Source organism: Jaculus jaculus, chromosome 12 (assembly GCF_020740685.1).
Source record: "Jaculus jaculus isolate mJacJac1 chromosome 12, mJacJac1.mat.Y.cur, whole genome shotgun sequence".
NCBI classification, from domain to species: domain Eukaryota; kingdom Metazoa; phylum Chordata; class Mammalia; order Rodentia; family Dipodidae; genus Jaculus; species Jaculus jaculus.
Genome location: NC_059113.1, coordinates 47,997,906 through 48,021,288, shown reverse-complemented (window position 1 = coordinate 48,021,288; position 23,383 = coordinate 47,997,906). Strand labels below are relative to the sequence as shown.

Genomic DNA, 23,383 nt, shown 5'->3' with positions numbered 1-23,383 from the left:
TGTACGTCTTAACTTCTTTGCAAACTTGACCCACTTTTTCAAGCAAGCACCTCAAGCTACTGTTTCAAACATCTCCTCAGTCTCGGCACCCATCTTTTCACCCAGCCCCACTTCTCCCTATCTGCTACTCATCTGCTTTGCTGTCCCAGCTGCCTCCTATGGCACCCCGCGCACCATCTACGTCATCAAACTGATTTCTGCTACAAGACCCAATTCCAATCCTACTTCTTTGATAAAGCCATTTCAAATTCATTTCCTAAACTGTATGTGATGTGGAAAAATGTGTTCCCATAATTGTCAAAGGGGGAAAGGTGCTGATTTTAACCCTTTAGATTATTTCTGGATGAGATGGTAGAATATTAGCTTTCCTGTCAGGAGAAAATCAATCTTTGCTTAAAAAAAATACAGCAGCCATTTGGTTTTTGCCCTGGAAATCATATATAATATGGAAGTACAGGAAAGAAACTGTTAATTAAATCTCCATTTTTAAACAAAATAAAAGTTTGCTTGTTTACAAGGAAGTTGTTACACAGGCCGAAAGGACAGAGAGCTGGTGGTGGGGGGTGGGGGGTGAAGGAAGAAAATGTTTTATTAGGTCCTTCTAGGTTTCCTGGCTGGTGCCATAGGAATGAAAGCGACAAACAATAAGTCTGCCCAAGAAGAGGTCACTAACACATGCAGCACTCACCACAGAGGAGAACCTCGGGGTTGGGTGAAGTGCAAGGCAGCTGAGACAGGGGCTTCCATGATATCGCACTGAAGAAGGACCCATGTAGGAGGTCACCAAGGGAAAGTGTTGACACTTTAAAAAGCAGCAAATGGGGACAAAAATGAACCTAATGGAAGATAAGTGTTACTTTAGCAAGTTTCTTCTGTAGGTTTCTCTCAGTGCCTTTTTAGGATGGCTGCTTCTAGAGTTAGCCATGGTAATTAAGAATACAAGTCTGCTTTTAGACAATTGCTGAGGGCCAGAGAAATTCTCTTGGCATGAGATGCTCTTCAATATCTTCTATTCCGTGTAGAAAACTAGTATATTTTGGCAAATTCTAGTGACTTACAGGGGTGGGGGGCAACTGAGGGGTGACATTATCTACCAGGGGTCTAGAATAGGTGAGGAACATGGTCAGGAAGAACTCTTCTGTCCTTGGTGAATTTTTTTTGTCTTTTACATAGTGCCTCACATTCAGCCAAGATTCACAAGATCCTGTCACATATAATGGTCTGTTGCAGCACCTGGCAAGAGGACACAGGGTTTACCATATTGGATGTGGAGCAGGAGGAGAAAGCTGCCCAGGAGAGGTGGAGGTCCACATGACTTAGGAGTAATTGGGAATTTAAGCAGTTCATGGAGAATCTGAAACCCATCAGAATCACCTGAGAGACTTGCCCATATTCATTCATCAGGGTTGAGTTTCAGCTGTGTGGTTTGCAGATAAAAAAACTTGTCCTAGGAAAGTTCACACTAGTATTAGAGCAAATTGAGAGGATATTTTGGAAATGCTAAGCAGAGTTCCATGTGCAGAATAAGTGACCCATGAATTCCAGTGACTATATTTTCATTATTGTCATTATTATGAAGATCTTGTGCATAAGAGGAGATCAAAATGTATATTTAAAACTTTCTACTATATAGTAATGTGGTAACATTATATACTGTAAAATTTTATAAATATAAATAGATCTGAGGCAAAATGTTTGTAAAGAGGGCTAGGGTGACCCACAATCTCCATTGGGATGACAAGCTTGCTGGAGAAAATGTGCAACTGGGGGCAGGCCTTGGGGTGTTGTAGGTCAGCCCTGGTTGCCACACTTACCTCAAACCTGGAAGACACATTAGAGACTCACAAGTCCAGGGAAACCAAGGAGGTTGTTTGGTTGTCCCGATTACTCCCCCTCCTCTACATCACTATATCACTATATTGGATTGTAGAAACTGCAAACAAACCCCTCCTCTTTAACACTACATGGCCTCTCAGCTACTGTCCCTTTGTTTTGCTGAGATTTTGAGTAAAACCCTCTGAAAATGGTATTTCACAACCCCCGCTTCTTTACCCCTTATCACCCTGATGCCACTTGGGTCTAGCTTCTGTCATTAAGGACATAAGTGCAGGAGACACAGTCTCACTCAGCCTCTGTGTGTTGTCTCCCTGACTCTTGATCATGTCACAATGGGCACCTGCTCTCATACCCCTGCCTCAAAGAACAGGCAGCACTTTTGGGAAAGCAGAGGAGAACCAACTGCCAGGTAAGGTTTTTTATACATGCCATGTAGTGAGGAAGAGGTAAGAAGACAATCTAGAGCATTTAGGGAACTGCTTTTCATTAACAAGTACAGGAGGAAGGATTGTATAGGAAGCTTTCAGTACCTGTTTTCTATCTTCCTCCTCCTCCGCTATCATCTGAGTTTGTGTCTATTACAAATTCATATGGTGAAATATAGTCCCCAGTGAAGTAGCACTAATAAGTGGGGGCTCAGGGAAGGAGATACAATGAGGCAGCCCTCATGGACGGAGTGAGTTTCCTTGTGAAAGAGCAGAGCTTGCTCTTTCCACTACACCAAGGACAAGAGAGAGAATCCTCCATCTGCAAAAACTGGCCATTACCTGACTTCAAATATTTTGCTACCTTGAGCTTGGATTTTCCAGCTTCCAGAACTGTGTGTGTGTGATAAACTTATACAGTTTATAAATTACTCAGTCTACAGTACTTTGCCATATCATGCTTTATGGACCAAGTCATTATTACTATCATCATTATCCTTGTTATAATGGTTCTGTTGCAGAGACCATGGAATTAAAACCCTATGTTGAACTAAAATTACTTACTTGCCCATTTTACTATAAACACTTCTTTTAGGTCAAGATCACAGAACCAAAATCAGTTTCTACATAGTTGAAGATTCAAGTGCTGATTGTAAAATTTATATTGAATACATTTTTTCCCCAAGTTTCTTCTAGACCAAGGGAAATGTTAGATGTATGCTTAGTCATGCAACTGTTGTCTGTGGAGCTGGGCTAAGGGAAGTAAGCATGGACTAGTGAAGGCTGGATCAACAGTGGCTGAGCAGGGACCAGGAGAGCAAGCATGTCTGCTCTAGCAGAGATGCTGAGGAGAACAGGGTACCTTCACCTCACTGGACCTCTCAAAACCCAGTCACAGACACCAGGGCCAAAATATCAAAGAAGTTTTTCATTGATACCCCAACATCATTATAAAAAGAATTTGATGGTGTCCTAATTTGTTGGAGATTTTCAAAGAGAGACAAATAAACTGGGAGTGGTGGTGCACATCTTTAATCCCAGCACTTGGGAAACAGAGGTAGGAGGATTGTCTTGACTTCAAGGCCACTCTGAGATGATAAAGTCAATTCCAGGTCATCTTGGCTTAGAGTGAGACCATACTTTGAAAAACCAAATGAGAAAGAGAAAGAGAAAGAGAGAGAAATTGACTTAATCCACATGAACAGATAGTCAAGCCTTCTCAGTATCTCCTCTGAAGCTAAGAAATATATAGCACTCCCTTCCTTCCTTCCTTCCTTCCTTCCTTCCTTCCTTCCTTCCTTCCTTCCTTCCTTCCTTCCTTCCTTCCTTCCTTCCTTCCTTCCTTCCTTCCTTCCTTCCTTCCTTCCTCCCTCCCTCCCTCCCTCCCTCCCTCCCTCCCTCCCTCCCTCCCTCCCTCCCTTTCTTCTTCTTTCTTTCTGAGAGCAAGAAACAGAAAGAACCGGCACCTCAGCCACTACAATAGAACGCCAGACGCTTGCGCCACCCAGTGGGCATGTACGACCTTGCTCTTGCTTCACCTTTATGCATCTGGTTTAAGTGGGAGAGATCAAAAATGGGTCCTTGGGCTTCACAGACAAGTAAGTACCTTAACTGCTAAGCCATCTCTCCAGCCTGCACTTTTTTTTCCCTTCCCTTGTTACTACCTTCGTCCTTCAATCCTCCTCTTTATTTTCTTTATTTCCTTCTTTCTTAGTCACTTAAAAATGCTGTAACAAGTTGCCACAAACTGTGATGCCTATAAATAAAAGAACTTGATTTGTTATAGTCTAAAAGGCTGAGATGTTCGTGAACAACGTGTGGAAAATCTTGATGTCTGCAAAGAGTCAACATTCTGATTTATAAATAGCATCTTCTCACATGGCAAAGGAACAGCTGATAGGTGATTTGGAAAAACCATTGTTTTGTAATGATTTATTCTTTAAAAAACTGTCCTCAGGTGGGGGTGGTGGTACATACCTATAATCCAAGAATTGGAAAGGCAGAGGCAGGAGAATTGATGTAAATCTGAGGTCATCTTATTACATAGCAAGTTCCAACCAAACAATGAAAAAACACAAAATGCTCCTCCAAGTTATAAGAAGAAATGAAGAAAAAAAAAAAAAAAACAATGGAAAATGCTAACTTACTAGAATTTTCACCTGAGCATTTTGTCTTACCTAAAAATAAATAAATAACCAAACAAACAAACTCCTTACCATGTAGCCTACACTAGCCAGGAAATTCACTCACCATGTAGCCCAGGTTTGCCTTGAACTCAAATCCTCCTGCCTCTTCCTCCTAAGCACTACTACATGTGTGCACTGTTAAGATGCAGAAACACTTCTTTGTGGAGCAAGAAGTAAGTTTGAATCTGTAATCATGTGTTTACAGGTGAAACATTCTCCAAAAGATATCCCACTTGAATGTTCTACTAGGAACAAAAGCTTTCCCTTGAGCCAAATCATTCCTGCTCTCCCAGATCACTGGCTACCATTGATGTGCTTGGAAGAAGGAGGCACCCTTAGAAACCACCACTCCCTCCTATCATGTCAAGAACTGATTCCACATCATGAGGCTGCTATTCTTTCTCTTTATCCTCCTTGTATATCTTATCCAAACATCATCAGGTAAGCTTGGGACTGTCACCAGGCCTGGTAGATGATGTGATGGGTGATCTTGGAGACTGGAATAGATCAAACTGGCTCATGATCCAGTCAGGTGTGGACTGGATCATAAGTAGTGTGCTAGAACAACATCATGGTCATAACCCTAAGATTACCTTTAACTGCTTGTAGTGATAGATAATACACATAACTAATAATTGTGATAGATATGACAGATGATGTTTATAATGGAATTTTCTGTGTACAAACCCATTTAATGTGAATGACAATATCAGCACCAGCACCAGAAGTAATAACAGTAAATGGTCCTGATTCCCTTATCATCACCAAACATTGCAGCACAGATTTCTAATATTTATAATATCCTGTTTACTCATGATAACAATAGCAATGGTGTAGACACTTTACAGATCAGATGTAGAAGTTAAAGAACTTGTTCTAAATCACAAAGTTTGTGTTTAGTGAAGTCCACATGGAAGACTGCTTTAATCTCAAAGATAATGCCTTCATCAAATATCTAACAATCCCAGAAATAAATTTATTTATCATATATATGTAAATACACAATGATTACTTTTCACTGGGCATATGAATCATTTGATATTTGGGACATGTTTATTCTAAAGTTTAGTCATTGTGCATTTGAAAGTCATATTGAATGAGGAGGTCTTACATTTTCCCTGGTGATCTTTTGTGATGGTGAAGCCTGACTCATGCTCTTGGCATCTTAAAAGAGCAAAGGCTTAGTTAATTCTTGCTGAGATACAAGTCCATTCAGGAAACAGGAATGCCCTGACCACTGCCACTGATCAGACTCTGGGAACAGAGCAACCATCACAGCAAAGGAAGAGTACCCAAGGAATGTTGCACTGGCAATTTAGGGCTCCATCCCTAAAAATAGCTCATTTCTGTTCCAAATTGACTAACTGAGCCAGTTTAATGGCTGTCTCTAATTAAGAAAAAAGAAAAAACTAATGAATCTAGTCTTACTTGTGCCAAAAAAAATTAGAGAGCAGACCTACTGATAGATGTATAAAAATAGATAAGTGATTGAAATAAAGACAACCAAGAAATGATTGATATAAATCATAGATTAAAAGTATATGTAAGATAGATGATAGATTTGTGCATAGATATAGTTTGATCAATAGGTATAGATATGGATGTGGAGGTAGATATGAGGCATATCTTTATCTGTATATTTATGCTTGCCTTACAAAAAAGCCTGCTTTCCCAAAGTAGTGGTAGAGCAGTAATTAGAATTCAAGTCCCCTAAAAACCAGTTGAACCTACTTTAACAAGGTGCTAATGAAAAGCTTTTATATTCAGCCTTTCCTTGTGGTTAACTACCATTTTCTCTGGCCTTTCATATTTGGAGCATTATTTACTTTCTCTCTACTCTCATCCTGATTGCCAAACTGCTATTCGCAAGCTTGATCTCATATTTTTTTCTAAGTCTAGCTCGCTAGAGTATAGCAGGGTGGGCACCCATGGTGTACCTTGCTTTGGCATTGAGAGCATCTCAGCTTAGGAAACATGAACACCACACAGGAGGCAGCAAGCACCAGAGTCATGATTTGCACATCACTGCACATTTGTAAGGCTTTGTGGTGTCAAGAAGGAGGAAGTTACTTGAGGGAGCCTTGTGAAAACCATGTGGAGGGAAGAGAGCTATAGTCAGTCTTATAAAAAATCATATGAGGTACTTTCTCTAAATCAATTTCTCCTCACCTGAAAAGGAAAGAGATGATGTTGCAGCTATCTGGCTTTCTCTCTAAAGGACAATGAAACAGAAACATCAGGTTCTGTGGGCCATGTGATCTCTGCTGTCACAAGTCATGTCTGCCTTTAGCTTGGAAGTAGAGAACTATACTATGTGAATGAGTCAGTATGACAGTCTTCCAACTGAACCTTAAGGACAATGAACTCTGAACATTATATCATTTCTATATAATATCAAATATTCTTCCTCTTATGATTGTTTTCTTCAATAGTTTCCTATATATGAACAATCCCAGGTTCCCAGGTCACATTTGAATCAGCAAAGAGTTAGTTTTGGCTTTATGGACTGTATTTTGCATACTCTTGTAAACAATATATTCAAGAATATGGTTCAATTACACTACTTCTTTATTCCTCACCCTGCCTTCTCTTACAGGGCACAAAAGAAATGCACAATACCTTCAATGTAAGAAAATGGGTGCTATCTGCAAGTCTCACAAAACCCATGGGTGTTCCATCCTGCCTGTGGTATGCAAGAGTCGGTACAAGCACTGCTGCAGAGTGTAGTTGCAACACGTGCATGCCAACTGCGATTGAATTCCACCTGCTCTGATGTGTGCATAACAAAGGTCTTGTCATGCTTCTTCCCTATATCTACTCTTCCTTAAGGCATGAACTTTAGATACAAGACCAGTGAATTAGTGAAGAGTATATAGGTTAATTATACTACTAGATACCTGATTGGTTTTGGTCAAAGACTTTCCTTTCCTTTCCTTTCTTTCCCTTCCCTTCTCTTCTTTTCCCTTTCCTTTCTTCCACTACCATCCCTTCTTTCCTACCCCTCCCTCCCTGCCTCTCTCACTCTCTCGTTCTCTCAGGATCACATGTATACCAGACTCCTCTCAAACTCAAAGAGGATCATCTTGAATTTCTGATCCTCCTGCCTCTACCTCCTGAGCACTGGGATCATGTGTGTGCCAACAATGCTGTTTATGAAATATGAGGGATCAAATACAGGGCTTCATGCAAGAAAGGCAAGCACTCTACAAGGTGACCTACATTCCCATCCCTAAGGATTTTTTTTTTCTGTTCCTCCATTTCTATGCCTTTAATGACTAAAAGAATAGTCTCCTATAAGATGTGCCATGACTATAAATATGTCAATCTGGGGTAAAGAGTTCTGTTCCATCAACACAGCTAAGATTTGTGTTTTCCAGGGGAAAAAAAAAGGTAAACATTTCAGAGGAGACATACTACCTTGCCTATAGCAATGGGAGGCAGGGCCAGGTGAATCCTAAGCTCTCATGCCAGCTAGTCCAGCATTTGCACTGGCACCATGAAAAAAACCTACCTCAAGCTTGTATTCTAATCTCTATGCAGTGTACATACACCACACACACACACACACACACACACACACAGAGAGAGAGAGAGAGAGAGAGAGAGAGAGAGAGAGAGAGAGAGAGAGCGGCAAAAACAAGACTGGCTCTAAGAAATATCTGGTTAACTTAAACATATAAGGTCAGTGACACATTAAATTAGGCCAAGTTGTCAGAATACACAAAGTGCCCCAACTCTTACAGGAAAAATCTAAAGACATAGAGAGTTAAGAATGATGGAATTGACTTAAGTTTTCTAACTATTAGAGCTTTAGATTTTCATTTTGACTGTGCCCCAAGGGAGATTCAGAAAGCTCTCTCTGCACCATGGCATTAATTGATGGTACTAGCAGAATTTGTGAGCAGTTCTAGAGTGCCTACTCTTTTAAAAATATTTTTGTTTTTATTTATTTGAGAGATGGAAAGAAGGAGGGAGAGAGAGAGAGAGAGCAAGGTGCCAGGGCTTTTAGCCACTACAAATGAACTCCAGATGCATGTGCCACCTTGTGCATCTGGCTTATGTAGGTACTGAATTGAGCCAAGGTTCTTTGGCTTTGCAGTCAAGCACCTGAACTGCTAGGCCATCCCTCAAGCCCTAGGGTGCCCACTCTTTATAATGTAGGGGCAGTAGGAAACAATTTCATCAATATGGGCAGACACTGATGTCATGAGGAAAATGGAGCATCAGAGGCTGAGGTAGTTGGTTAGGTGTCCCCCATAAACTTAGGTGTTCTGAATGTTAGGTCCACATCTGGTAGCAAATTGGGAGTTAGAACCATCTGGATGTAATGTATTATTGGGGGTGGGCTTATGGGTATTATAGCCAGCTTCCTCTTGCCAGTGGTTGGCATATTCTCCTGCTGCTATTGTCCACCTTATATCAACCAGGAGGTAATGTCCACTCTCTGTTCAGGTTTTTTGCCACCAGGTTGTTGCTGCCATCATGGAGCGTCCCCTCAAGTCTGTAAGCCAAAATAAACTCTTTCATCACAAAGCTGCTCTTGGTTGGCTTCTTTATGCCAGCAACATGAAGCCAACTGCAACAACAGCCAAATGCAAAACATAATGGTCTAAACACAAGCTGGACATGGCTACTGTAATATATATCAATATATCAAAGAGGAGATATTATCAGGGTGAATTAAACTCTATAGATCTATGGTCATTTCAAATTCTGTTGTTGCTAGAATGGACATAGAAGGACAGTTAACCTGTGTGGTTGTAAATAAACCCTCCACAGGCTATACCTCAACCTGCTGGCTAACTTTCTGTTCCCTCCTTTCTTAGTGCTCCTGGTACTAAGTATCTCTGTGTTGTGCCCATTTCTAATATTCCACTATGTCTGCTTGATGAATACCTGTGTCCATCCCTTGAATGATGGTACTCCAGAGGGCATCAACCTCTGTTCCCTCTGAAAGCTCCTTTCTGCTTCCCAGTGTTCTCATGGGTTAAAGAGACTTCATCATCCCCTAGGATGAATCCCAGGGCTTCACAAATCACCTCCTCCAGCTTTGTCCTATCTTTAAAAACCTTGAAGTTGGGCTGGAGAGATGGCTTAGCGGTTAAGTGCTCGCCTGTGAAGCCTATGGACCCCGGTTCGAGGCTCGGTTCCCCAGGTCCCACGTTAGCCAGATGCACAAGGGGGCGCACGCGTCCGGAGTTTGTTTGCAGTGGCTGGAAGCCCTGGTGCGCCCATTCTCTCTCTCTCTCCCTCTATCTGTCTTTCTCTCTGTGTCTGACGCTCTCAAATAAATAAATTAAAAAAATTAAAAATTAAAAAAAAACCTTGAAGTTTCCACTTAGCTTTTTAAAAAAATAACTAAACTCCACTATATGTCTCTAGCACTGTCTTAACTCATACTCTGAAGCACCAAATGTTTCTATCTCTTATGTTTGTTACATAACATGTTACAAACATCTGTTTCTAATCTCCAACTTCCATGCCTCCTCCATAACTCCACTTCATTGTTTCTCTATAGCTTAAAAGTTTAAAATTTGTGCAGTTATTTTAGATTCTAAAGTTTCCATCAAATATTGACATCTACTCAAATTTCATTTCTGCTCATGTCTTGGTTCCTAGATTCCTCCATGATGGCAGAATTTTTAAAATATATTTTATTTATTTTTTGAGAGAGAGAAAGAGAGAGAGAGAGAGAGAGAGGGAGAGTGGGCATGCCAGGGCCTCCAGCAACTGCAAATTCCAGGTGCATGTGCCCCCTTGTGCATCTAGCTTATTTGGGTCCTGGAGAGTCAAACTGGGATACTTCGGCTTTGCAGGCAAATGCCTTAACCATTAAGCCTTCTCTCCAGCCTCAGATTTTTAAAAAATAATTTTAAATTTTATTTATTTATATATTTGCAAGGATAGAAAGAGAGAGAGAGAGGGGAGAGAGAGAGAACAGGCACTCCAGGGCCTCAAGCCACTGCAAATGAACTCCACATGCATGCGTCACCTTGTGCATCTGGCTTATGTGGGTAATGGGGAATAGAACCTAGGTCCTTTGGGTTTGTAGGCAGGTACCTTAAGTGCTAAGCCATCTCTCCAGCCCCTGATGGCAGAATTTTTATGGTAAGATATGCATTCATGTTTACCCTTGTCATCAGAAAATAACACCCCTTCTAATGCTCCAGTGGTGCAATCGGTACTTATACATGTGGTACTTATACACCACTTCTATTTTGCCTGGGTAATTCTTATTCATTTATTAAGACTTAGTGGGTAAATATCTTTGGTCTATCTAGCTTGAGTATCCACTTTTTGTGAATTTCTTACTAAACTTCACATTGAGTTATATCCCCAGCCACTAGTATGTAGCTGGTAATTGATGTTGAAGGAAATTACTGAACCAATAAGTGATGTGAATGATGCAGTAAGGTCTTAGCATTCTGATACAAGTCAGAACAGGCATTTGAAATGTTAAATCATCAAGTCATGGTATTCTCATACAGCAGACGCCCTACCAAGAAAGAACTCTTGCTTGGGCAAAATACAATCTGTTATCCTTCTCAGGCACACATTTGTTGGTGAATTATAGCAACAGCTCCCATAATCTGTACAGAGAATAAAAATTGTTTTAGGCAGAAATTCTCATTCTCCCTATAGAGGCAAAGACATCATCCCACTTGAGCCCACAGAACCAACACTGATGGAAGTGTGTTGTCTCCTGCATCACTTCCTACTTTGTCTTTCCTTCCTATCTGAACTTTCAGGATATAGTTATAAGTGGAATTTTTGTGCTGTAATTTGTAATGCTGTCTAGGCTGAAAGGAACAAGGAGCCCTGACCAATGAAACATAGGAAAGAAACACTTGATTATTTATGTTTATATGAAAGCACAATACTGGAGGGGGGATAAAGAAAACTAAGATGGGTGGAAGATACCTAACTTCCTGCAAGATTCAAACTCCTAACTATTCTCCCATAGCAAGGAATCAATGTTCTCTGAAGCCCTCTAAGATCCTCTATGACCCATGGTCCAGACAAAGGCTAAAGAGAGTAATACTCAGTAAACAGTCAAGCCTCAGTCCTTCCCCTCATCACATCCTTGGCACCTTTTACTCAAGATATGGAAAAACCTGAATGTCTAGGCTTCCTCCAAAATGTCTTGGCTCCAAACATTTAGGGTGCCTACTTCTAAAAATCTCTAAGTTTCCTTTATTGATTTTTCAGTCAGTCATTAAACACCATGACTTTAGACCAAGGTCAATGGTAAACTTAAAAGACTTATGTCAGCTCAAAGCCATGTCAGTACATGGACAGACTGGATAGCAGACATCCAAATAGCACTTGAAAGGACCTATCTTTAACATCTTTCCATAGTATGTAGGTTCTGGGTATCAGGAGTAACCTTCTAAAAGTGAAACCAGTTGAAGAAAGCTCAGATAATGAAAGAAAGATGTTGAAGAGGGCTTATCTGGCATGATTAGATGAACACAACTAAAATGAGAAGGCAAAATAATCTCATGATGCCAAATTCAGTGAAAACCTCCATGAAGTCCCTGGAGGAGAAAAATAAATAATACATAATGCTGAATAAAATTTAACTGCCTATTTTATAGGCTTGATCAGCATAACTAAAAGTGGAAGAGAATGCCTGAGTGTTACCAGACTTCTAATGTATATAATAAACAGTGGATGCCCAGGAACTGATCAAGGGCAATGAACAGCATCATTTCATGCACAGATGGAAGGATTTGCTTTGTTAATATCTAATGTGTCAAGGCCTAAGGAAGAGCATAAATGATGATAATAAATGATTGAAGTTGATAATGGGTTTATGCTACAAAAATCCCATGGTAGAGAGTTTGTGTTACTGTTTTGTTTTACTTACTTTGATGTAATGATTATAATCTACTACTTTAACTCAAAATCCTTGACTTTTGCCCACATGCCTTAGTAGAATAAAAACCATTGCCTACCTCCTACAATCTTCTTTCTGGGATCTCTCTTCTCCCATAGCATGTGGGCATGTGGTTGTTCATCTCCCTCTCTCGCTCTCTCTCTCTCTCTACACACACACACACACACACACACGCACATAGACACATACAAATGTACACTCAGCTTCAGCCTCTGTTCTTGGTGAGGACTGTTCCTACCTCCCCTGACCAGTGAAAGTTGTTCAGGCCCTTCTGGGGTGACCCTGCTGATTCATGTCCTTGTCCAGATGATGGTGAGTCTCCTGACTGACAGAACCTCCTGTTCTTGGTTCTTGTGATAGTCAAAATAACACAGTTCCTAAGTAGGTGAAGTCTAGATCATTGCTTGTCAGAATCCAGAGCTGGAATCTGAAAGAGAGCCAGTCCCCAGACAGCTTGTCTAGTGCAGGAAAGCCCTACATGAGTCACCGGAGGACAGTGACCAACAACAGTGTGAGCAAGCAGGGGTTTAAGCTGCTCAGAAAAACCAGCCTGATGAGGAGTACACGCCAGTGCAATGGTGGCATGCAGCCTTGGTGGGTAACCAATAGCTTTCTGATTGGCTAAGAGATCTGCTCAGTGGAAAGAAACCCATATCTGGAACTGGGAGCCAGGTCAGAATCCTATGGAGACAAAGGTTATGGTCTACTGGGAGCCAGGTCAGAATCCTATGGAGACAAAGGTTATGGTCTATAATGTCACTCTCCCACTAGTCTTTGGCTAAAAGGGGGGCTACATGCATCAAAATCTACCTGAATTAATAACGCTTATCCAATTTAACATATGCAGAATTCATTCTCCATCAGAGAATCTGTTTTCCTTTTTTAGAAGGTAATGAGACCCAAGGGGATAAACACCCCTCACATTTCAGCCAAGGCCTAGGTGAAACCACAGAGAAGCAAGAGTGCTACTTCCATGGTGCTCCTGACAATCAGCACCAGTGTGAAAGAGACAGATGCTGAGGATACTCAACACATACCGAAGCAGAGATCAAACCTCTCAAGAGCTCATCACTGAAATAGACTGAAAACACACCCATTAAGGCTCATGGAGTTTGGCCAAGAGCTGGTGCAAAGATTGTAAGAGGCACAGGTTGGGATGTCATGCCTAGAGGCATTCACTTCCCCCAATAACTAACTGCTGCTCCCATAATGCATAACCCACAACCCCAGGGAGAATACCAGCAACTCCACTGACCAAGGGCCCCCAACGGAATGGTGGCAAGGAGGAGAGAAAATGTGGTACCAACATATGATGCATCTATACTACGTATGTTCTTAATAAAAATAAAATAAAAGAGTGACAATATGGAATATTTCAAGGCAGCTCTACAGGATTTAAAGGTTTTGTGGCACTAACTCCTCACCTGCTGGCATTTTCTCTTTCTTTCTTTCTTTCTTTCTTTTTTTTTTTTTTTTTTTTTTTTTTTTTTTTTTTTGAGGTAGTGTCTCATTCTAGCTCAGGCTGACCTGGAATTCACTAGGTAGTCTTAGGCTGGCCTCAAACTCTCAGCGATCCTGCTACCTCTGCCTCCCGAGTGTTGGGATTAAAGGTGTGTGCCACCATGCCTGGCACCTGCTGGCATTTTCAATGCTATCTGTTTATCAACTTTTAGGAGAGCAAAGGCTTTTTCCAAACTAGAGATAAATTGACCACAGACATTTGCAATCTTCTTTCCCCCAGTACTTGTCACTACAGGAAACTATAAATCTTTGTTTTGAAACGTGAATATTTTAAAAAAATTAAATTATTTTTACATAATATGTGAAAGCAGAAAATTCTGTTGCAATCCTAAATTAAAAAGTAGGGCTGGAGAGATGGCTTAGCTGTCAAGGCACCTGCCTGTGAAGCTTAAGGATCCAAGTTTGACTCCAAATCCCAGGTAGCCACACAAAGGTGAGGCAAGCACAAAGTCACACATGCCCACTAGGTGGTACAAGTGTCTGAAGTTTGATTGCAGTGGTTGAGGCCCTGGCATGCCAGTTCTCTCTCTAAAATAAATGTAGCATAGCTTTATTCTTGTTATTATGTAAAGTAAATAAACATAAAACCATAAAAAGGAATGAAAAATTTAAAAAAAAATTCCCAAGAAGTAACTCAGAGACTTTGAGGTGTTTCCTACTTGTCTCATGATGATGATTGCTTATTCATCATCTTTCATTTATGTAATAAATTTGTATTGAAAATGAACAGCATAGGCAGGTGATTAGTGTGACTTTCCTACAGCCAGAAGCAAAATTACTCTTACCTCACCAAGGTATCCACAGTACCAATAAGAAATTAAGAGGAAAATATATTTAGAGACATGAAGCATAGTGACTATATTTACATGTAGTGAAATCAAAATTATATTCAGCAATGTGGCTGCAGACTGAGCTCTTTACTGCTGCTAGATAGCTTATCAGTTTTACTGTACAAAGATTTGCTGCTCTACAATTAAGTAAAATTATCATCCAAATAATAACCATGATAAATTGATTATTGATGACTTTTAAAATTTCTATAAACTAGTGATTATTCAGAAATTTAGGTTTGAAAAATAGAACTTTAACTTACTTTAAAATTCACACTGCTGGGAAAGTATATGGGAATATGTAAGCATATTTTATAAATAGAAATAATAATGACTACCACTACCTATAATTATAATTTATAATGATGCTAATATTCAACATATGGACTATTGTTGCTAGAATAAAAAAAAGTCCTTGAGACATAAAAGAGAACCTATAAACAGACTCATGCTAATATTGACCCTTACTTGATGGTAAAGGTGAACTTTCTGTTACTGGAGAGAGAGGTCATGGGTTGCTTCTCTAATAAATTAACTTTGGTCTAGATTATTGGTTAGAAGGAAAATTATCCTATATTCTAAGTAGAAGATAAAAAACATCCTGTGAGGCTGGGAGTGATTATATATGCCTTTAATCCCAGCACTCAGGAGGCCGAGATAGGACCACTGTGAGTTCAAGGTCACCCTGGACTAGAGTGAGAACCTAGCTCAAAAAACAAGCATCAACATAAACAAACAAAAGTACTGTGATTTTTCATTTATACACTTTTAGTTCATAATTATTTTATTTATTTTTTAAATATTTTTATTTATTTAGTTGTAAGCAGAGGAAGGCATAGAAGACAGGCAGAGAGACTGGGCATGCCAGAGCCTCCTGCCACTGCAAAGGGACCCTAGATGCATGTGCTATTTTATGCATCTGGTTTTACATGGGTACTGGGGAATCAAACTTAGGTTGTTAACCTCTACAGGCAAGTGCCTTAGCTGCTGAGCCATCTCTCCAGCCCTAGACTGTAAATATTTTATCAAAGGTAATTATGCTTATCTACCTGAAGCATATTTATTACTGAAAATTTAAAAAACTCAAAAAGATTAAATATTTTAGTATAATGTGTGATAGCAAAATCTGTAACATACACACATTTAACTGAGATGTTTGCAATCTTCCCTGTAAAAATAAATCTGTGATATTTTCCCTATGGCTGTACTAGTTTTTGTTTGGAGGGCATTTTTGTTAAGTGCCCCCAAATCTAAACTTGTATATTTCTGGTTAATTGAATGCTTATCTGAATCTATTAACTTTCTTTTTACCTAGAAAGTTTCACTTTTTTAAAAAAAGTTGTTGTCTATTTTGCCTGATAAAAATAAAAGCCAACTTGCTACGTTTTGGTTGTGATGGCCTTAGGGTCTGGTCTATTGTTTACAAATTCTTAAACTTTGTGAATTCTTTAAGCAGTAAATAACTGGAATGAATACTTTTATATATTCTGATAATGTCTATGTTTTAATTATAAAGTTCTATCCATTTATATGTATTGAAATAGTTAATGAATCCAGGCACTTGTTACAGGTGTTCCTATTTCTTTTCCTATATTTATTCTTATTAAAAATCATTCCTTTGTAAACTGAGATCTTGTTTTGCATTTTGTCTTCTTTCTCAGTTTTTTACCTTCACTGGTTATGGGCAAAATTTATATTGCTGAGGCCAGGTATGTTGGCACTCGCCTTTAATCCCAGCACTTGTGAGGCATAGGTAGTAGAGTCACTGTGAGTTTCAGGCCAGCCTGAACTAAAGAGTGGGCTCCAGGTCAGCTTGGGCTAGAGTGAGATCCTACCTCAAAACAAAACAAAATAAAACAAAAAGCTTACAGTATTTTATATTGTTTTAGAGGGTATGCTATAAATTCCACCATGACAATTAACAAAGTTTAATGCAAAAATCAATATATCTTTTTAAGAAATATATTTTATTTGTTTGAGAAAGAAAAAGAGGCAGAGAGAAAGGGAGAGAGAATGGGCACGCCAGGGCCTCTAACCACTGCAAATGAACTCCAGATGCATGTGCCCCCTTGTGCATCTGGCTTACGTGGGTCCTGGAGAGTAGAACTGGGATCCTTTGGCTTTGCAGGCAGACACCTTAACCGCTAAGTCATCTCTCCAGCCCCAAATATCTCCTTTTAACAAGAGAAGTGACTTAAAATTTGGTCACCGCTTCTCAACTTATATGTTAGTAGTATTTAGCATTTTAGCATTCTTCTTTTTAATTACCAGAAAGTACTACTGTCATCATCATATGAACAAATTATATGATTTTACATAAATAATGTAAAAGGGTTTATGTCTTTTTATTTTTTAACAATTTAATTATTTATTTGAGAGAGAGAAAAGAAGTTTACAGAGAGAGAGAGAGAAAGGGAGAGAATGGGCATGCCAGGGCCTTTAGCCACTGCAAACTCCAGACTCATGCACCACCTTGTGAATTTGGCTTTACATGGGTACAGGAGAATTGAACCTGGATCCTAAGGCTTTGCAGGCAAGTACCTTAACTACTAAGCCATCTCTTCAGCCTCGTGTCTTATTATTATTATTATTTATTTGTATCATCTCTTAATTCTAATATAAAAGTTAGTAGATAAAAGTATTAAAATTAATTATAACTACAAAAGTGTTAATGCAAGGCTGGAGAAATGGCTTAGTAGTTAAGGCATTTGTCTGTGAAGCCAAAGGACCCAGGTTCAATTTCCCAAGACCCACATAAGCCAGATGCACAAGGGGCATACATCTGGAGTTCGTTTGTAGTGGCTGGAGACCCTGGCGTGTCCATTCTTTCTCTATCTGTCTCCTCTCTTTCTCTCTCTCTCTGCTTGCAAATAAATAATTTTTAAATCATTAAAAATGTTAATGCAAACTTGATATAAAATATATAAATTGTGATATCAATAATATCAACTGTCTTACATTCAATAAAGAGTCCTTGAAGGTAGAGCTATTGTATACATGTGAATTTAAATTCTTATCAGCTTAAAATAGGTAATACAGAGGCTGGAGATGGCTTAGTGGCTAAGGCACTTGCCTGAGAAGCCTAAGGACCCAGGTTCAATTTCTCAGTACCAACGTTAGCCAGATGCACAAGGTGGCACGTGTGTCTAGAGTTCATTTGCAGTGGCTGGAAGCCCTGACATGCCCATTCTCTCCCCATCTCTTCTCTCTCTCTCTCTCTCTCTCTCTCTCTCTCTCTCTCTCTCACACACACACACATAAATAAATAAAATATTTTTGGAGAATTTTCTTCTCTTTTACAGATGGACATAGAACCTGAGGAAAGAATCAGCCCATCACACCTCACCAGGGCTCCAGCTGAAACCACAGAGTAGCTGGGGAAATGAGCAAGAGTGCTGCTTTCTTGGTGAACATGGTACCAGTACCTGGGGAGCACCCAGGTGTGACTTATAACAAAATTCTAGCTTTATGATGAATGGTTAATTCTTTAGCATCTTGCAATTTTACTTTTTGCCATGAAAAAATGGAAAAGTAGGAATTGATCCCATCTATGGCCATAAAATCACTAGGTACTTTGCTCATATGTTTTTTTGTTTTTTTTTTTTAATACTATTGACTGGGGACCCAGAAGACTGTAAAGCTAAAACATATAGGGTCTGTGAAGGAAGAAGGGTATAAAATCGACTGTTTCTCCTGTTTGATGTCATCTGTGAGTTTAGGAATATGTAAAATTGACCTATGGTGGCAGAAGACAGAATAGAGGTACATCGCAGAGGAGAGGACAAGTGGATTGGGAACTGGCAGGAGAAGGATTTGCTGTTATTTATTGGGTGCTAGGGATAGAACCCAGGGTCTCACATTTGCTAAGTGCATGCTGTACCATTGAGCTCCAGTGCTAGACAAAGGAGATCCTGTGGAGAATCCATTTAAGTGGTTCTGCCTCCATAAATATGTATCTGTAAGAAATTCTCAAGATGTGAAATTAGAATCTGTGCAGGTTTCTATCCATATCTCAATAAAAAGGAAATAACATTTTCTAAAAGAGAGCATATTTGTGTAAGGGAGAGAGAGGATGGAGAAAGAGAGAGAAAATGAAAATGAGTGGGTGCTGCAGAGCGGCACTGCCTGGGAGGACGCCCCGTGTGAAGCAATGCTGCTGTACTACCCGCTCGAGTTTCTGTACAGTTTAGCTTAGCTGCTTCTCTGTGTGGTTTCCCTGCTGCAAGCTGGGAATAACGGTGCCTGCCACCAGGAAGACTGGGCAGGCTCGATTAACAACCTCAGCAGGGTATCTTTTCTTTAGTAAGCATCTGGCACAATTCAGACTTGTGTGTTTGTCTATGTGCTGTGTGTGCACATGTGTGTGCCCTGACATCTATACTGACAAAGCATTCCTTGTCTCTCTCTCTTCCTGGGCATTGCCATTTCCCAAGACATAGCAGCATTAAACTTAGACCAGTTAATATCATTTCTAAGGTTCCTCTGTGTTCAAGGCAAAGGAAGCCTAACTATTCCTTAGGTCAAATTGAAAACTACTAGTGATGGTATAGTGAAGAAGGCATGTCAACTGCCCAGAGAGGCTTCCAGTGAGCCAAGTTGTGAGTTCAAAGGGAAAAAAAGTTCTTGAAGAAAGTTACAAGGACACCTCCAGTGAGCACGGGAGAGATATCAAAGTGAAACAGTTCAACTGCTGATGTGGAGAAAGATCTAGTGGCCTGGAGAGAAGAACAAAGGAGCCGCACATCCCCGGAAGCCACAGTCTAATCCAGAGCAAGGTCCTGCGGTGCTCTTCTCTGGTCCATATGGCTGAAAAGTATGAGGAAGCTCCAGAAAGCAGTTTGAGCCAGCAGAGTTTGGCCCATAAAGTTTAAGGAAAAGTGTTGTCTCTTTAGAACAAATGAAAGTGCAGGGTTTTAAAGTAGAGTTTTGACTGTTTTTTTTTTTCTCTTGGATGCTCCTGGTGAGAGTTACCATTAGTTGAGAGACTAGCTGAACTTGTGGCTGGACATGACTAGTCTTTTAGAAGACATAGGTACTGCCTGATGCTGGCTTGACAGAGCCTCTCAAGATTACCCCCGTTTTTACTGACCTCACCTCCTCACCTCAGTATTTCCTTTGGACCTATTGTTTATTTTAATAATCTCAAGCTGTGAGGTTTTATTCATTTATTTTTTTTGCTTCTGTGTATTTTCATATGTAGTGTGTGTGTGTGTGTGTGTGTGTGTGTGTGTGTGTGTGTGCGTGTGTGCATGTGTGGTGTAGGCACATGAATGTGCCCTGGCAGTATCCTATGTGCTCACTTGTGGTGGTCAGAACACAGCATCAGATGTCTCCTTGATTACTCTTCCACATGTTGTTATTTGAGGTCGAATTTCTTACTGATTTCAGAGTTTGCCTTTTTTTTTTTCAATCCTATGCAATTCCCTTCTCTGTGCTCCCCTTTGTGGGATTGGAGTTATAGACACTCATGGCCACAACCAGCTGTTTACCTGGGATCTGGAGATTTGAACTCTGGTTTCAGGCCACTGTGCTTATGTAAAAAACACACTTAACCCCTCAGACTCAGGGAACTGTTTGCTGAGAGTGGAAATTGTGGCAACAGAACTAGGTAGCTCCATCCAGCAAACAAGTATCTTCAGCATTTGATCCTCTCCATGCTTATAAGAAGTCAGAGCATGCCACATACGCACTTACTCACTTACTCAGTGAACAATGTATCATACACTGCTATGTACCTGTTAGAATATACACACCGATACCTTAAAATGATTAGTAACCACATTGAGATTCCACACATGAAGCCCACTCAAGTAACAATAATTGCAAAAGAACATGGAGAAAGGCAGGGTTGGTGAGGATGTGGCAAAAACTGGAACTCTTGCACATTGCTGGTAGGAAAGCAAAATGTCACAATACTATGGGACACAATGTGAGAATTCCTAAAAAACTAAACGTAGTGCCACCACACCACCCAGCAATTCTACTTAAAATTGTTATATATCCCCAAAAGTAAAAGCAATAACTAGAATGGATATTTGGTAAACCTGTATTTATATTAACATTATTCATAATACTTGAGAATATAGTGAATATATATATATATATGATATATATACACATATGTATACAGTCACTATATAAGGAGATATTATTAAGCCATAACAAGGAAATATTGCCTTTCCTAAAGACATCATGAAATGTGAGGAATATAATAAGTGAAATGTGTTGGACACAAAAGTATACATATTAAATGGTATGCTTGCATGAAGTACATAGGATAGCCAAATTTATATAGATGGAAGGTAGAAGGGAGGTTACTCTGGGGAAGGGAGTAGCAAATGGGGAGGAAATGTTTAATGAATAGCTTCAGGCTTCTGTGCTGGAAAGGGTTTTGGAGATGGACCTAGGTGATGATTGCTTTAATAGTGTAAATTTACTTAATGCCAGCAGAGTTTACATGCAAATTGGTAAAAATAGTAAATTTATAGTTATGCACATTTTACCACAAAACAGGTACAAAAATTGGGGGCTGGATAGATGGCTTAGCAGTTGAGCACTTACCTATGTAGTCTAGGTATCCCGGTTCAAGGCTTGGTTCCTCAGTACCCACGTAAGCCAGATACACAAGGTGGCATATGCATCTGGAGTTCATTTGCAGTGGCTGGAGGCCTGATGTGCCCATTCTCTCTCTCCCCCACCCCTCTACCTTCTCTGCCTCTTTCTCTGTCTCTCTCAAATAAAATAAATAAATAAATAAAAATGTTTTTAAAAGGTACAAAATACTTTAAAAGTCAGTAGAAATTTATGCCTTAATATATTGTTCTTTTACTCTTGGAAATGTCAGAAATGGCTGGGCATGGGCCAAACACATAGCTTCATAGTGTACTGGACAGCGGTCTGAGGGACTCTGCAGAGAGTTCTTGGGTCAAGCCAGACCCTTCTCTTCCCTGCAGAAAAGAATGTCAGATGAGCCATGATGAAACACAGTTGGAGTTTATTAGCAGAGATGTTTAAGCAGAAGTTTGATAGAAATAGAGACACTCAGGGAGAGAAAAAGACATACCCAAGGTTGTGAGTGTGGGAACTCTTCAGTCAGAATTGGGTTCAGATACTACCAAGGAAAATTACATTTTAAATAATAAGTATTCAAATTAAATCATGTTCAACTCCTCATCCCCAAATTGGGGTAAAGATGTAGAATAGGAATAAAAGGGAGGATAAGATGATCTTAGGAAGTAAGAGGCACTCTGCTTCAATATTGCCAGTGTATCAAGGAAGGTTTTGGGGGACAGAATGACAAGAATCTAAGTTTTTAAGAGCCTAGCTTATTGTTACCACTTCTACATAAGCTCTGCCTTGATGTAGAGGAAGTAACTTAATCACATCATCTTAAAATCAAAGAAGCTGGGGATTCACATTGATTCAGCCTTCCTGGTTAAATTCTCCCAAGAAGTTCAGAGAGCTTTGCTGTCTTCTCCACACTGTTCTACAGGACTGAAAGCATGGGGAAGAGATGGAGCTCTGAGAAGCCTTTAGGAGAGTATACACTGCCATCTGCTGGGCAATTTGATGCATTTAATTTGGTCTCAGGTTTATGCAAAGATCTCAAAGATTATATATTATAAATTTATGATATTTAGGACATACTTGCAATGATAAAAATTCATTATTTATCTTAAAGGCAACTTTAAATAGGCATTTTTCGTTAAGTATTTAAGTGCACATTTCATAGGTGAAGGTGAGGTTTAAAGTGGAGAAACAATTGCCAAGAACTGGTAAACTGCTGAAGGAAAATGAAATAAAATGTATGTTATCAATTCTGACATTATAGGGAAAAGTAAAGCACAACCCTAACAGCACACAACCATTCTTCAAGATTTTATATGCAAATGTTATTAAGGAATAATGAGGGGCTGGGGAGATGGCTCTGGAGTTAAGACACTTGCTTGCAAAGCCTAATGACTTGGGTTGAATTCCCCACTCACATAAAGTCCAAATGCACAGGGGTGCATGCATCTAGAGTCTGTTTTCAGTGGCTGGAAGCTCAGGTGTGCCGATTCTCTATGTCTGTCTTTTCTTTTTTTCTCTCTCTCTTCTAGCAAATAAATAAAGAAAAATATTTTTAAAAAATAATGAAGAGGACAGAACTGTGAAATGGAGAAATAGGAAGCTGTAGAACTGTGGACAATTGGCTGGGCTATGTTTGTGCAGGTGGCAAAAGGGCATGGTTAGAAGATGCTTGTGCCATTGCTCTCAAAATGGAGAACAGGAATGTGGCCATAGTTCTCCCCCAGAAAAAGACAAGTCACTAAGACTTCAAGTTCCAGTTGGTTGGTACCATTCTCCTAGGACTGTTGTAAATCAGGGTACCAACCTGATTGAAAAACACATCTACAATCTGATAGATATGCAGAGAAACATGAAAATGTGATACATCAAATATCTTGTTTATACTCCACAGTGAATATTCCTGAGGCAGGATAGAAAGATGGAGAACATCATGAGTATGTAAGAAGGAAAAAGAAGCCCTCACTCCAGCGACCGACTGAAGGCCTCTCACCAGCTAAGAGTCAACAATTCAAGCATAATTAATATTTTCTGTGAGGGTTTCTGACATATAGAGACAATATTCCTTTTATATATAGACAATTTCAAATCAGAATGTTAAAACAATAATAAGTCAAG

At 39.7% G+C, this 23,383-nt stretch overlaps 1 protein-coding gene across 1 annotated transcript; it reads left to right on the top strand.

Annotated features, from left to right (window-relative positions):
- The first annotated feature begins 4,830 nt into the window (after nt 1–4,830).
- LOC101616305 (beta-defensin 33-like) lies at nt 4,831–7,174 on the top strand. The gene is made up of 2 exons (XM_004672938.2): nt 4,831–4,888; nt 7,044–7,174. Exons 1-2 carry the CDS (start codon nt 4,831–4,833, stop codon nt 7,172–7,174), a joined length of 189 nt encoding a protein of 62 aa, XP_004672995.2.
- The last annotated feature ends 16,209 nt before the right edge of the window (nt 7,175–23,383 follow it).

Bases quoted from the DNA above. Each gene is read 5' to 3' on its own strand.
- LOC101616305 (XM_004672938.2), top strand. From the start codon at position 4,831: ATGAGGCTGCTATTCTTTCTCTTTATCCTCCTTGTATATCTTATCCAA. The intron at 4,889-7,043 runs GTAAGCTTGGGA...CTTCTCTTACAG, and splicing joins TCTTATCCAAACATCATCAG to GGCACAAAAGAAATGCACAA.